Source organism: Lissotriton vulgaris, chromosome 3_1 (assembly GCF_964263255.1).
Source record: "Lissotriton vulgaris chromosome 3_1, aLisVul1.2, whole genome shotgun sequence".
NCBI classification, from domain to species: Eukaryota; Metazoa; Chordata; class Amphibia; order Caudata; family Salamandridae; genus Lissotriton; species Lissotriton vulgaris.
In genome coordinates, this window is record NC_141689.1 from 1509008590 (window position 1) to 1509025457 (window position 16868).

Consider the following 16868-nt stretch of genomic DNA (forward strand, 5'->3'; position numbering starts at 1 on the left):
CAAAAATAAATCTGAAAACAGGAAAGCCTAACTATAAATATCCCACTGAAATAAACAGACATAGTTAATCAATTGTACTGGTGTCAATACCATTTGCATTCAGTAGGTACTGCAGGAATTCTAAGTACTATGAAATAAGAGAGTGTGCCTACCTGTCCTTATAGAAGATATAGACAACATTTCAGTCACTGGACTGAAATTCAGATAACCAAATCCTTTCTTGGCGAGTGGAAAGGATAACTGATATGTTACCCAGGAGCAACTGCCAATGGTGAGAGAGGAGACCTTGATGTATGGCCAGTGAATGCTCTGCTGAAGTGGATGGTGATGTAAGATGCAAAAGTGGGTACTGTCACAGGTAGCATCCACAAAACAGGAGAACTAATTGCTGCATCCACAAATATCTTTCAGGCCCGAGTGCAAGACATTAAGGATAAAAGAACCCTTTGGAAAAATTTCAAAGAATACTTGCAGATCCAACATTGCTTAAGGGTCTTCAGAAGCTGGCACTCCAGTCCACACACTGATTGGTCACTGTGAGAACTACAGTATCATAAACGTGACAAGCGGAGGGGTTGGGGAGGAGGTAGGAGAATCTACTGCCTCTTTGAAAAAAAGTAAGCCTCACCAAACAATAGCAGAATAGGAGGAAGAAGTAATGAATCCGTTGAGGTAATGGATCCGTTCGAATGCTGGAACTGTGAAAAAGAATCAGCAGCTAGCTTTCTCCCTGGGCTCCATCCCCTTCAAAGCATGTCCTTGTGGATATGTTAAAAAATAAAACACAAAAACCAGCACTCATGCAAATATGAATACACTTGCAGGGTAAGAACAAAAATCAAAGAATAGGTTGGTTGAGATAGATGAGATAGAGGGAATCTCTAGAGCATAGTATATAAACCACTACAACTGGATGAGAAGTATGTGGCAGTAAAAGGCTTCAATACTATCTTGATGAGGGAGAATTAAAATCAAGAAGCTTACAGAGAAATGAGAAAAAAAGGAGGGCTGCCACTAATGGGTGACTAGATTTCTAATAGGGATTGAAGGATCAATCTTCAACTCTTTGTGCAACACTGCCTTGCAGACCAACGGGATCTCACTAACAAGGCCCCAACAGAGGAGGTTGTGAGACATCATGGCTTTTTTTGTCCGGAGGGAGACTCTTGAAGTGAAGCTGAGGGAGCAACACTCACGGCCCTATTGAAGAATGGGACAAGGAAGGTGAGACTTGCATGTCAAGAATGTGGAAGAGGAAGGAGTAGTTTCTGTCCTGTAACTCCAGTTCTGTAGTAGGGGTATCTCTTTTATAGTCATAATCTAGTGAATAGTCCCGCTCATGAATCGTGGACCCCGGAGCAATCAAAAATAATCTCTTAAACTGTCTAAAAATGCAGTCCTGCACAGACACTTAAGAGAGAATTTAAAGACATATAATGCAGCCTATATCCACAGACAACACTGTCCAGTACTTCAACTAGACATTCCACCAAAACCACACACAGCACAGCCTGCCAAGTTTTCTTCATAGAGAAAAACTTCCCCTTTAACCAACAAAGCCTCTGGAATGATAGAGAGGAAGGGGAGGACAGACAAGCCCCATAGGCTGCCATTATGTTGCTCAAAGAGGGATACCGTGCCTTTAAGAAAACTTTCTAGAACTTTCTCAGTATCCCAGAATGCCCAGCAGGTCCCATTTACTTTCAGTTCTTTTTGAAGGCGTATAACGCCAGACCTGTAGCATTCCGAACATAAACATCTGTCTCCACCGGGGAGGAGGGCGGGCGCTTATGACTATAACAGAGATACCCCTACTACAGAACCGGAGTTAAAGGACAAAAATGACTCCTTCTGTAGTAGGGGATCTCTGTGTATATTGATCAAAAGTTGGCAAGTCTGTTCCTCGGGGATAAACGGGAAGTGAGGTGCGCTGGTCAAGGGAAAAGTGGTGGTTTAAACAATGTTCACCTCCCACTGTGTATCCATTGTGTTGGATATGTTTGCCTCACACACCCTTGCAGGTGTCATGCTTCATCATAGGCGTTGCTCCTCGTCGGGTAGGCGGTGCCATTCCCAATGGGCTCACCTCAGAGAGGGGCTTTTTAGCGGAGATCTTTTGAATCCAACTGCCTATGGGTGAAGTGTGGGGCCAAGGGGTTTGCAGACCTGGGTGTGAGTTAAAATGTAGCGCAGGGTACCTAAGACTATTTTATTCGGGGTGGTCCCTCGTTACAATTAAAAGGTGGAGCTAGACTAGACTTAACCGGAAAATAATGTTTCCATATTCTAGACTCGGCTAGGGAGTATAAAAACGGTCGACATGTTTCTCGCTGTGTAGCAATGACTTGCGATTCGTCAGAACCTATATGGTATGGTCTACAAAAAGTAAGAAACCTTATGGCAAAAAGTGTGGCTTATTTTAAATAATTGGGAACATTTTTACCTCAATTATGTTGTTCCTTGCCTAAAGGTCAGTATTTATTTGCCCCATCAATACTCGGCGGGTTGTACATCAAAAGAGAAGCCTCTGGTTAGTAGGCTACTGCTCTCCGTGTAGTAGGCATTGGTCCTACCCCTTCTTCCACCCAGGGGTAGGACCAATGCTTACTACACGGAGAGCAATAGCCTACTAACCAGAGGCTTCTCTTTTGATGTACAACCCGCCGAGTATTGATGGGGCAAATAAATACTGACCTTTAGGCAAGGAACAACATAATTGAGGTAAAATTTTTCCCAATTATTTAAAATAAGCCACACTTTTTGCCATAAGGTTTCTTACTTTTTGTAGACCATACCATATAGGTCCTGACGAATCGCAAGTCATTGCTACACAGCGAGAAACATGTCGACCGTTTTTATACTCCCTAGCCTAGTCTAGAATATGGAAACATTATTTTCCGGTTAAGTCTAGTCTAGCTCCACCTTTTAATTGTAACGAGGGACCACCCCGAATAAAATAGTCTTAGGTACCCTGCGCTACATTTTAACTCACACCCAGGTCTGCAAACCCCTTGGCCCCACACCCACACTTCACCCATAGGCAGTTGGATTCAAAAGATCTCCGCTAAAAAGCCCCTCTCTGAGGTGAGCCCGTTGGGAATGGCACCGCCTACCCGACGAGGAGCAACGCCTATGATGAAGCATGACACCTGCAAGGGTGTGTGAGGCAAACATATCCAACACAATGGATACACAGTGGGAGGTGAACATTGTTTAAACCACCACTTTTCCCTTGACCAGTGCACCTCACTTCCCGTTCATCCCCGAGGAACAGCCTTGCCAACTTTTGATCAATATACTTATTGAGGGCACGCTCTTAGGCTGGACCTTCCGCTCTTAATTGAGTGGTAATTACGCCCTCCCTGATCCCCCCTGGATCAACTGCTCCCTCTTTTTGTACACATCTCTGTGTATAGTCATAATCTACTGAATAGAATGGCAAGGCCATCCCCACACCAAAGCGGCGGTGGAGAGAAAATAAGTACAACACCACTACTGTGCGAACAGATTTCGCAGCGAAGCCTGCCCAACCTCAGCATCTGCCCTGGAATCAGTGTCCCGACAGTAGTGCTTAGCAAAGGTATGGACCGACTTCCAAGTGGCCGCCCGGCAGATTTCTGCAATGGGAACATTACGTAACAAAGCAGTCGTGGGCGGTTTTTTCCCTTGTGGAATGAGCCTTATGTTTACCCCCTAGGGTCTTATTTGCCTTTTGATAACACAACTGTATACAGGACACAATCCACCTGGAAATGGACTGTTTTGAGGTAGCAAGACCAGTCCTGACCAATCCATAATTGATAAACAATTGGTCTGACCTACGAATATCCTTGGTTTTATCCAGATAAAATTTCAACACCCTCCTGACATCCAGGGAATGTAGAGACCTTTCCGCTGGAGAGGAAGGACTCTGAAAAAACGTAGGTAAAGTTATGGTCTGGTTAACATGGAAATCAGAAATAACCTTAGGAAGAAACTTAGGGTGAGTACGCATAACAACCTTAGCAGCATGAAATACAGTATAAGGTTCTTGGCAACACAACGCCTGAATTTCACACACCCTGCGGGCCGATGTAATGGAGCCGAGGAACGCCGCCTTCCAGGACAGGTGCTGCAACAAAGCCTTATGAATAGGTTCAAAAGGTTCCTTCATCAATCTGGACAGCACCACATTCAATTCCCATGAAGGCGAAGGAAGCCGGACAGGAGGAAACACTTTCTTCAAGCCTTTCAAAAAATCCTTGATCACAGGGATCTGGAAGAAGGAGGTCTGTGAAGGGCATTTCCTGTAGGCAGTCAGCGCAGCAAGATGAACCTTAATAGAATGAAAATTAAGGCCAGACTGCGCCAAATGTAAAAGGTACGGAAGGATGACGTCTTCCTTACATGTCGTTGGATCATAGTTCTTGGACTTGCACCAGATGCAAAATCTCTTCCACCTGTACGCATAAGAAGTCCTAGTGGAAGGTCTCTTGGCTTCCTTCAGTATGACCATACAATCTGCAGGGATATTCAAATGGCCATATTGCACTATCTCAGGAGCCATGCCGCCAAACTCAAAGAGGAGAGATTGGGGTGCACCATCTGCCCCCCCGAACTTCGTGAGGGCAATCAGGATCATCCGCGCCCTGGACTGGGCCAGCTTGATGAGCACCGCCGGAATCAGGGGAATGGGTGGAAAAGCGTACAGAAAGCTTTTCGACCAGTTGATCCATAACTCATTCCCCAGCGTTCCCTGCTGGTCGTACCTGGATGCGAATTTTTGGCATTTGCTGCTTTCGACGGTGGCGAACAGATCCACGTCTGGAGTGCCCCACCTGTCGAAGACGTCTCCGAGCACTTCGTCGTTTATGACCCATTCGTGGTTTTCCTGGATCAGTCTGCTCAGTGCGTCTGCCTGAACATTCTGCACACCTGGTAGATGAGTAGCCGTTATCGTCAGTCCTCTGGCAAGAAGCCAGTGCCAGATCGCCTGCGCCTCCTGCAACAAGGTGCGCGATCTCGAGCCCCCCTGCTTGTTGAGGTAATACATAGTGGTCGTATTGTCCGTCTGTACAAGCAGAGATTTGGTCTGGAAGGACGGATGAAAGGCCTTCAGTGCCAAGTGAACAGCTCTGAGTTCCAGAAAATTGATGTGATACATGGATTCCGTCTGAGACCACGTTCCCTGGATCTGTAACTCCCCGGAATGCGCTCCCCAGCCGTGGAGAGAAGCATCCGTCACGATAGTCTGAGTGGGAATGTCCTTGTGGAAGGTAACCCCCTTGAGGAGATTCTCTGCTGAACACCACCATTTTAGAGACTGTAGAGCATGCAGAGACAGTCGATTCTTGTCGTCCCATTTGCCTCTCCTCTGGTCCCACTGATCCTCCAGACAATCCTGCAGCGGTCTCGTGTGAAGCCGTGCGTGTGGCGTTAGAAAGATACAGGAGGCCATTGACCCCAGTAGAGAAAACACCGTCCTCACTGTCGTAGATGGAGCGGTCATAAGAGCCTGAGCCTTCCGGAGGAGTGATAAATGTCTTTTCTCCGGAGGAGACACGCTTGCAGACAGTGCATTGATGGTGGCTCCCAAGTACTGTAGGCATTGGACCGGAGTTTCTGTGTAATGGGCACATGGAAGTGCGCATCCTGTAGGTCTATCGCACACAGCCAGTCTCCCCTTTGCATCTGAGGGTAAATCTGGTGCAAAGACAGCATGCAAAACATTTCTCTGCGAATCCACTTGTTTGCTTGTCGCAAATCCAGAATAGGCCTGAACTCGTTCTTGTTCTTTTTTCGGACTAGAAGGAACCGTGAGTATACACCTCTTCCCCTTTGAGACAGAGGGACGTCTTCTATCGCCCGTTTCCTTAACAGGGTATCGGCCTCCGCCTGGAGCTCGCGCAGCTGAAACTGCGAGCAAACCAGTGGAATTGCTGGAGGCGGGCTGGCGAACCGAAGACTGTATCCATTGCAAACAATATTCAGCACCCATTTGTCCTGAGTAATTTTTCTCCACTCTGCCAGAAAATATTGAACGCTTCCCCCCACCGGAGTGGGTAACGGATGACGGGGAAGTAATCGCTCAGGGCCTAGACCCGGCAGGGCCTTTGGTCGCGGTGGCAGACTGCTGACCACCCCTGCCCCTGTGATGTTTCTAGTAGGGCTTCCTCTGGAACTGATGCTGCTGCAGTCCAGACTGTTGACCTCGCCCTCTGCCCTGCGTCCCGTACCGTCTCTGGAACGGGCGGTAGTTCTTCTTCTGGTCCTTGGGCTTCTCCAAGCCCACCGCCATCAGTCTCAGCCTCCGCCTTCATGCTGGCCATCTCATCGTCGGCGTGTTTTCCGAATAGGGTCTCACCTGAGAAGGGCAGGTTGGCCACCCTCTGCTGGGCTTCCGGCTTCAGTGATGTAAATCTGAGCCAAGCGTGGCGCTTCTGATTGACTCCATGGCAGTACCCGTGGGCTGCCAGGAGCGACGAGTCTGCAGCAGCGCTAATCAGCTGGTTCGACACCAGTAATCCCTCATTCAGGATCTCCATAAAATCCTCCTTCTTTTCCCATGGAAGGAGGTCGGCGAACTGTTGGAGGGACTCCCAAAGCGCCCGGTCATAGCGCCCCAACAGCGCAGATGCACTGGCAGCCTTCATAGAGGTAGCGGCCGTCCCGCACACCTTCCTGCCCGCTGAGTCCAACCAGCGACTCTCCTTGTCCGGAGGTACATTGGAGGACGGGGTGGTGGCGTGTTGCTTCCTTGCCGCCGTCACAATTACGGAATCCGGAGTTGGATCCAATCGGAGGAAAGCCGGGTCCGCATCAAGAGCCTTGTACTTCTTTTGCAGCCTGGAGGGAGCTGCTTTCGTCACCGCCGGAGTGAGGAAGAGCTCCATGGCGGGCTCCACTAATCCAGGCACCAAAGTGAACAGAGACCTCGACAGGTGCTTCTTCTGGAGAGTGTTGAATATTACGGAGGTCGTAAGCGTGGGCACAGTCAGTTGGATGCCCAGCTTACTCGCACCCCTCAACAAGACTTCCTGAAAGGAGACCACGTCGTCCACAGGGGATACCCTCGTCCGAGGGGATCCTGATAGAGTTGGCGAATATTCCCTTGCGCTGGACAACTCCGTGCTGTACCTAGATCGACCCCTCCTACGGTGTCGTCTTGATCTCGTCGATGAGCGACGGCGACTCCTGGATCTCCCTCTCCGTCCGGAGCGAGATCTAGGTCTCCTAGGCATTGGACGTTCCGCGGGTGCTTGCGGAGACACCTGCGGTTTTGCGGGTGCCTGCGGCGGAGCCTGCGGTGGCGGCCTGACCGGGGACCTCAGCCGAGGTGCCCCCTTAGGTGGCGTAGGGAAGAGCGGCAGTGAAACCGATCTCGGAGGCCGTGGCGGTGCATGTGGAGGAACAGGAGGAGGTGGTGGCGAAGGAGTGCGCGGAGGCGGCTTCTTAGGCAGTGGAGGAGGAGGAGTAGGTGACTTCAGCTTGGGAGGAGAGTACACCACAGAGTACACCGAGCCCGGTGACTCCATCGTCTTCTTCCTTGGCGTAGGCAACCAAGAGGCAAGGCCCCCTGTCGGTGACGTGCCCCTGAGGATCGGGAAGGACTCCTGGCTCCAGAACGCCTCCTGGAGGATGATCTCTTCCTCTTAGGTGTCGAGCGCCTCTTCGGTGTCGAAGAACGCCTCCTCTGCGTGGACGAACGTCGTCTCGGCATCGACCTATGCCTAGACGACGGACTCCGCCTTCTCGACGCTGAAGGTCTGTGCCTTGACGTCGAACGGGTCCTTCTCGATGCCAATCGCAGAGTAGACATCGAGGTCCGAGTCGAGGGCGAGCGCCGGCGCGCCTCGACGGCGAGCGCCCAGCCCACGCCGACGGCGAACGGCAGTGTCGCCTCGACGTCGAGCACCGACTGGAATCCTTATGACGTCGAAGTGTCGACGACGACGTCGAAGATGATGACGCCGACGATGATGAAGTCTTCGGCGGCGACTTCGACGGCGGTCTCGACAGCCCCCTCGACGCCGAACATCAACGTCGTCTCGACCCAGCCCTGGGGAGACGGGGAGCAGACCGTCGTCATGCCTCTTGACGCCGTCGTCGATGGTATCGACGTCGACGGAGAACGGCGACGCTTTCTGGCCTTCTTTACGCTGGGGAGCACCCCAGATGCCTCAGCATGGGCAGAGGAAGCAGATCCAGCCTGCCCAGACCCACCTTGACTCTGCAGCCTTCTTTCTTCAGTCCTTGGAGCCTGATCTTCATTCTGTCTCTCAGGGTCCTGGAGGATAAGGTTTGGCAAATCTCACACTTCTCTGGAAGATGAGTAGAAGGGAGGCACAGGATACAGGGTGTGGGTCCGACTTGGCCTTCTTCCTGGAGCACTCCGGGCATTTATCAAACAATGCCTGCATGTTTTGATAAAAAGGATTGCTCAGAGTATTAGAAAAAGAAGAGGGTGCCAAAACATGTCGAGTGTAAACACTCACAAACTTCAAAAGTGCAAAAATTCTTATCACAAACCCAAAAAAGGGAGAGCTCAATGCTCCAGGGTCCTGCTAGCAGGAGCCGGAAAAAAGAACTGAAAGTAAATGGGACCTGCTGGGCATTCTGGGATACTGAGAAAGTTCTAGAAAGTTTTCTTAAAGGCACGGTATCCCTTTTTGAGCCACATAATGGCAGCCTATGGTGCTTGTCTGTCCTCCCCTTCCTCTCTATCATTCCAGAGGCTTTGTTGGTTAAAGGGGAAGTTTTTTTCTATGAAGAAAACTTGGCAGGCTGTGCAGTGTGTGGTTTTGGTGGAATGTCTATGTGAAGTACTGGACAGTGTAGCCTGTGGATATAGGCTGCATTATATGTCTTTAAATTCCCTCTTAAGTGTCTGTACAGGACTGCATTTTTAGACAGTTTAAGAGATTATTTTTGATTGCTCCGGGGTCCACGCTCATGAGCGGGACTATTCACTAGATTATGACTATACACAGAGATCCCCTACTACAGAACCTCTTGATTAATTCATACGGAATCCCATGTCAGCCATGTGGTAGGCAAGAAGAAAAAACAGTTAGAACCTACTAAAATGTCATTTCTAGATTCTGTGGCTCTCACATGGGTGTTATTCTTGGCCAAACTGAGAGGTATCATTAGAGGGAAGCATGACCTCTACTGAGACATTGTGGCAGATTACAAACTGTTGAATGACTGAAAGATCAAATGGAAAATTAACAGAAGTCCAGGTATGCCGGAGATTAAATATGAAATCAAGGCGGTCTACTTAAAGGACCACATTTTTCTTTGCTTGTGTGTGGAATGGTCCAAATGTTTGATGTAAAGGTTGGTAGTTTTACTCAGAATAACTAAAGAGGTGCTAAGGGTTTCTTGTGTTCAAGGATCATCAAGTTGGCAGGACAGGTGGAGGAGTATGTTGGGGTGGCTAAATAAAAGCCTTGTGATGTTGTGGAATATTTAATTTAAATGGCCTATGCCAAGTTGAAACTGAGGTCAGACAGTGCACTTTGTATGCTTAGCAGTAAATAAGAGGAATGAGGAAATTAAGGTGTACTCTTTGGTAGGAGTAAAATCTTTACTCCTGTATAGCTAAAAACAAATTTCAAAAATAACATTTTAAATTAGATCCATTCCCTGTCAATTTATCGCAGGAATAGTTACTCTGGAAATTCTGCAAGCCTAACCTTTCTGGCTAGCTTTGAGTTGTGCATCAATATTTGTCTTAATTGTTAGGTCCGAGTGCTTTCTTGTATGGCGAAACCTGGAACTCATTCAAATGCGCTAAAGCATCTTGAATATTTTAAACTCATTGCACATGTTTACTTTTGTGGGTTCATAAGATGGGAACTTATTTTCAAACTTTGCCTAGACTACCAAGACAAAATACATGCATAACTATTTCAACTTTAGCAATAAATTAGTCTGAAAACACTGTATTCTACACAGAACTTTTTGAGATTTGTGAGCTATGATTAGATTTCGTATTGTATTCACTTACCGGTTCTGAATGCCTGAGGAATCGTCTTTAACCCCAAAGAAAATGGCACCAACAATTAAAGCTAAAATCAGTGTCACTCCCAGCTAGAAAAGAGGAAAAAAAGTCTTAAACGGGCAGAATTTACTTATGACAAAGTTCTTCTAAAACATGAAGCTGCCACACACTTCCGGCAACAATTATAGAAATGCGAGAAAAATAATTCAAGCCACCTCTGCTGATTGAAAATAAACCCAACATACAAAGACATATTCATATCTCTCTCCTAAAATATTTTTGGGGATTTAGTCTTTATCCTTGAGAATAAAAGTGTCTTATTAGGTGGATCTACATTCTGGTAGACCTAAATAGGAGGGAACACCATAAAATGGTCTGGGTTTAATAAAAAAAAAAAAACAGAAGAAATACAATGCATTAACTCAGTACCCCCCGGTACAAGAGAAACCAACTGCAAGTGCTTTTCTGAATTTGTGAATATATGTTTCATTGTATTTCAATAAAAGGAGACTTGCGTGCATCATGACAAGCTTTAAGTACTTAATCATACCATTGTATCTTAGTGTATAAAAAAATAAAAGGTTACTTACTGGTTAGTCTGTAACTAAAGGTCTAGAGCTGCAGTTTTTTACATTCACATGCTTTAAATCATTCCCAGTTGTATGGCTAGGTATCCCATGCACACTCAATGCAGCAGAGTTTAAGACATTTGGTTTAATAGAATAGTCTATGTAGCCTTTCCACATGATTGTGGGTGTTCACAGTTCTACTAATAAAGTGCGAAGGCTATATACCATGATGCAAAATATAATATTTACATTTATTAACAGGAACACAATGTGGGAAAGTGATAACCTCAAAGAGGAGGGAAAGGGAGGGTCTCATTTGAATGAATGATACCTATGTTAATAAATTGTAGTTAAAAGTAAGCACGTTTTTGTTGCCCATCCATCAATAGACAGGTTGTAAAGGTACATGCTTTGCAATCTATTTACTAATCAACAGCATCCGAGGGTAGGACAGAGATTCGCCAAAATACGTGAATTTATAAAGTTATTTTATTCAATGTGCAGCAACAAAACTAATCAGTACAAAATAGCACAAAATGTATCATGAGGATGAGCTGAACATAAAGATAAAAAATAAAACAGAAAAATACTTAGACTTCAGTAGTTAGGCAAGTCCAGTAAATAACTTTTAACATGATCTTTTAAGACTATCAATGACAGGGATATCCAAATGCTAGCAGGCAGATCACTCCAGAACCTTAAATCTATATTCCAGAGCATGCCTGTCGAACTCTGGCTTCCTTCCTTAACTGCACATACAGGCAATTATTTTTGGCGAATGCAGGGCACGAGCCAGTTTACTTTACTGTGATGGAGCAATGCAAGCCATAACCCTCCAGGTTATTCGGAACAGCTCATTCAGGTGGAGGGCCCTCGTATGGTCATTTTTTAAAAATTTGTAATCATTGGCTAAATGTATGAAATCTGAGAACTGCATTTTCGAATAGAAATGTTTTAAAAGAATAGTCAGAAAGAACTTTAACAGGATCACAAGAACTGTAGGTATTTTAAATGTAGTGATTCTAAGGTGTTGTTTAAACTTGTATATGGCTTTTATAAACTGTTAATGTACATACATACAAATTAATTTCTTGTTAAATAACATCTAGTTGGTTCTGAACAAATAGTACCTTAACCATTACACTTCATCCAGCAAAAGTATAGATAGTGTTCTACTGAAGGTCTCAGAAGAACATAGATAATACCACTGCTTCATTCAAATAAAAATCCGCCTGAATCTAAGATCCATTCACAAAAAATAAGCAGCCTTGTCAAACTTAGTAAATGCCTCGTTAATAAAGTAAGCCTGTACTTCTCCTACACTCTAATATAACTGCCACAAGAGGGCCCATCTTCCAAGATAAGAATGTTATGGATAAGTTCAGCTGCAAGACCATTTTGATAATAGTCCTTCACTTTAGGGAACCGTCCTAGTCACTGGAGGAAAGGTATAAAGCAGACTTCATACAAATGTATTTATTACTCATTGTGAGACAAGGAACTGGATTACCTTCACCACCTTGAAAAATGGACAGGTGAATTCTTATAAATAAACAAGTTCTTACCTTCAGTAAGACGCTTTCTGTTGGATACCCTATGTTATCATATATTCTTCACATTTTGACCCTCTCCAGGTGCCAGACTAAATCTGGACAACTCTGAGATAGCTCTCATATGCAGGCCAATGGTGCCATTGGCATCTTTGACAACTTCATCCTGCCTCCAGACATGTAAACATGGAGCTGCGTGTAGATGCCACCCTGTGCACTAATGTCTGTTTATCCACAGAAAACGTTTTGGACCCTCAGCGTGGAGGAACACACAGTTGAAGTATAGACAGCAAGCAAACCTAAGCTTGGAACCTTATTACATACGAATTGGCCACCCTAAGAACTAGAAGGAGGCTGAGTTGTAAGGAATCTGTCATTACAGAAAGTACTCACTTTTTTTTTTTACCAAAGGTAAAAAACTTGTTCTTCTGAAGGCCACTTCTAACACAGATTGGTTACCTTGTGAATCAAAACAAATCACAAAGGTAGTGGGTCTGACGACTGGGCTTGCACCAGAAAGCCCTGAAGGCCCGAACTGGTCAAATGGATCTCATTGCAGACCTGAAAGTTGCTAAAGAAATGCCTGGGGAAGGTATGGACAGATGTCCATGTAGCAGCTTGGCAGATGTCCAATAACAGAACACCTCTAGCCAAGGCTGTGGTGGTGAGCTTTGCCCTGGAAAAATAAGGCATGAAGGAGCATTGGAGGTTAATTTATGCCAAGGCAAAGCACAACCTAATGCAAATGGCAATTCACTTTGAAAAGGTCCATTCATGGACAGCCTTCCATTTTTAGGCACTAGCAAACCCAACAAAAAAATGAGATAATCCATACAGTGCATCTTAGTTTTATCAATATAGAAACGAAAGTACCAACTTGTCTGAAAAAAGATGGGCAGACAATGCCTGCAAATCACTAATGTGTTGCGCTGATGTTATGGCAATAAGATAGTTTTGAGTGTCAATAGTCTCATTGGTACAACACATCAAAAGGTAAGTAACAAATTAAACTTCCTGAGTCAGAAAAAAAATAAGGGAGCCACATTGGAAATTAAAAATGTAAAATGCAATGGGCGACTTCAATAAAGAGGGCTGATCAGGCACACAGCGGAAGGCCGAAATAGCCAATAAGTAATCCTTAACAGTGCTCACAGCAAAACCTTGCCCACAACAGAGAAAACTAGCAGAACATCAGACAGCTTTGGTCTAAGAGGGTTGACGCTGTTCTATGCATCTGGCAACACATTTTGATCAACGGACAGAGTACATGGACTTGACAGATGAGTGGAGAGCAGCCTCTGATGGAAGTTCAAAGCCTCTCAGTTGATTCTGTTCGATCTCCATGCATGGAGGTGTAGACTGTGGAGGTTCGGATGCAAACCCCTGCCCTGCTGTTGGATAGCCAGTCCTCTCGAAGCGGCAGTCGAAGTGGAGGGCATAAACTCTGATTCAGCAGGTCGGCATACCAGAGTCGCAGAACCCAGACCGGGGCTCCCTGAATGAGCTTTCTTTGGTCCCTCTTGACCCTACTCCTGACCCATGGTATCAGAGCCAGAGGTGCAAATGCATAAAGAAGGGCAGAGTCTCATTGAATGCAGAATATGTCTCCTAAAGAGACTTGAGATGAGAACTCCTGGGCACCAAAGACCAGACACCCAGCTTTCTCAGTGATAGGGACTAATAGATCTATCAGGGCCCAATGGGCAAAGATGCCTTGAGCTATCTCTAGGAACCGGCACTTATTGGTGATTAAAAAGGCGACATCTACTAAGAGTGTCCACTTTGACTATCAGAGAACCCTCTAAGTGACTGACCATTAGAAATTCCCAAGAGATCCAGTAACCTCCACAGCCCGAGACCTCCAAACAGATACCATGGACCACACACTGGCATACCACATGGTAGTCATGTTGTCGGTCAGGACATACACAGGCCTGCCCTTGATGGAAGGTTGAAAGGCTTTCAGGGTGCGACAGAAGGCAGACAGTTCTATAAGGCAGATGTGGCGATCCCGTCCCACAGGAAACCAAAGACATCTGATCTCCACTTCACCTAGTAATAGTCCCAGTCCAGTGTGAGGTGTTCATTGCAACTATGAGGGCGGGGTGAGACATGGAGGTCTGCCACCCTTTAGGTTGATATCCACCGCTGAGGTTAAAGAATGCATCGTCAGAGATATAGATGCTGTCCGACAGGCATCCTCCTCTCCCACCAGGTTGGCACCCATTGATGGCAAAGGTTCCAATGCAAGGCCAGAATGTACCAACATACATGAGTGACAAGCAGTATGCACAAGTCCAGGAGAACAGTAAGCTTTAGAACCATCCAGCCGACACAAGAGTTTGTGCCCAAAACATCGGAATCGCAGCCTGAATGTCCTGGACTTGTGGTGTGGAAAGGCCTTCAAAGCCGCTGTGTCCCGGATGGCTTGCCTAAAGGGAATCCTTTAGATAGGTCAAAGATGCGATTTCAATGTTGAAATGGGCAAGGAAGAGCCTACCACCAGGGGTAGAGAGCCCAAACGGTCACAGGAATTAGATCGTTTTTCAGCTGAAAAAGGGGATTGCTACTTCCTATGGTATTTTTTGAATTCTTTAAATGAAGATTTTTTGGGGAGATCATTCTCGTCGAGAGAAATATCTGAAGGGGATCACTTTTCTGTATCTCAGCAGATTGTAGCCGAACAAAATCTTGGCCTTGGGTGCCTCAATGAACAGGACTGTCAGACCTAGGGGTTGTGTTCTGAACCTAGATTCTATATGCACATGTTATGTGGATCCAAAAATTATCTTCTTGCTCCATCTTTGATAGGGTTTAACCCAACAATTTATTAGACATTTGAACTAGTTGATGTCATCACTGAAGCACCTAGATCTGTGTATCTACACTGATAAATTGTGGAAAACGAGGCACTGACTCCAACTACCCCTGTGTTTTCTCCTATACAACAATGCTGCAGCATCCGTGGTGGGCAGAATTGTTGCACAGGCCACATGGCACAACCTGGCAGTGCTGGAGGGTTATTGCTGGGGAAAAGGTTTCCAGATCCAGCCTGGTACCTGGAGGATATTCTCAGGGCGAGGAATCTGCAGGAACAAGTCTCCATCAGACAAAAAAAAGTACGATACGCAGGTGTGGAATGGCTTTCTCAATTTCCATCGCTGCTTGCTGTGGTGGTATAAAGTTTTACCCATTTAAAATTAATAATACAAAATGGGGCATCCGAGGCATCAACATACGACTCTTCTGACACGAGATTTAGAACTCACTGCTGTATTGTGGTGACTGCCATTCAATCTGTATATTTAATGAATATAGATTGGGGCACACAGATTGAGTAGTTTCTGTGTTTTTACTTTTAACTCCGGGAAAAGCTTTCTCTCATGGAAATCTGCCAGCAGAAAAATCAAATTAGTACATCTATTGGTACCCATGCCACCCATGTAAATCAATTCAAAATACAAGGTGATGGGGCATACGCTGGAAGACTGCTATGGGAACAGTGTGGGCTGGTCTGTATTCACACATAAGCAGTTCAACAGAAGAACACCAGCGCACAAGCTACATGAGCTGCAGGTATGTCCCTCATGAAGATTATTACTGCATTTTTGGGGAGAGCCACTTTGAAATGTTTCTTATCCCTCTGAGGAGGTGAGGCAGGAGAGTGTCTTCTTAAATAAAACTAATGTGGAGTTGAAATTGGTCTCTCTAGGTGGATAGTAATGTCCTAAATTCACACTTAGATTGCAGCAGCTAATTCAAGCAAGGAATGTTTTAGAAGATTGGTGAGAAAATAAATATAGTTGAATAAAATCACAAATAACGTGGTGGAAAACCAGAAATGAACAAATAAAAAAAAGAACAAACGACAAGGAGAGTGAACCCTTCGGCACTCCTGAAAATCACTTGGAAATGTATCAACCCACCAGAGGGCAAACGGGTACATGCCAATCCGCCAGAAAGCCAGGATAAAACAGCTGAGCTTGGGGAACACCCGCTGGCACAGATGGCAAAATCAGCAGGAAGGTGGCCTTCCTATATATGCTATAGTACTCTGAGTGCTCACATCGAGTAACACAACAGACCAGAAACAGACACCGTCCGCTCTTTTGTAAACTGTAACCTTAAAGACATCTCAGCTACTGGACAGACATGCTGCGGCAAGCTACAGGCCAAAGATCTCCTTTTCAAGTTCAACCACAGTGAATGTCTTCGGTAGGGATATCAGAGCCTACATGTCAATATTGAGAAGCACTGACAGGAAATATTTGGAAACCGATGGCTGAAGCACAGATGGACAACACTCAGAGGAAAATATGGCAGTGCGCGAAACATTGATGGGCACCACTGAGGCACACAATATACAAGATCCATGTTCAGAAACTGAGCCTGACAATGCTCTTTTGAGAGATGTCCCTGTCTGGGTGTTTGGGCGGCAGATATTTTAATGATGTTTTATTGGGCAAATCTGAGATGGGCAGATCTTTCAAGAATGCTGGAGAAAGGGAGGACGGATGAAGGGTCACAGCTGGCGAGGGTGGGGGCTCACCAAATAGCATTGTGGGGATGAAGTCTTTTGCATTAAGCTGGGAGGCTGAGCACATAAATCGAGTAATCAACTTGACGTGCGTGTATGGGTGCGTAAATACATAGATGTGTGCAAATACAAAAGAATACAAACAATAATTTGTGTGCTTGCCTTTTTAGGCAGGACTGAAAAGAAATGCTATAGATCAGTGGTTTTTAACGTAGTCTGGAGACCCC

At 45.8% G+C, this 16868-nt stretch overlaps 1 protein-coding gene across 4 annotated transcripts in view; it reads right to left on the reverse strand.

The window, feature by feature from the left end:
• LOC147728083 (broad substrate specificity ATP-binding cassette transporter ABCG2-like) overlaps positions 1-16868 on the reverse strand; it is a 756857-nt gene that overhangs the window by 86525 nt on the left and 653464 nt on the right. For all 4 annotated transcript variants that reach the window (XM_086961967.1, XM_086961966.1, XM_086961968.1 and 1 more), the window contains one exon: positions 9992-10074. In XM_086961967.1, the coding sequence (XP_086818093.1) occupies positions 9992-10074 (83 nt within the window). The remainder of the gene's footprint in view (positions 1-9991; positions 10075-16868) is intronic.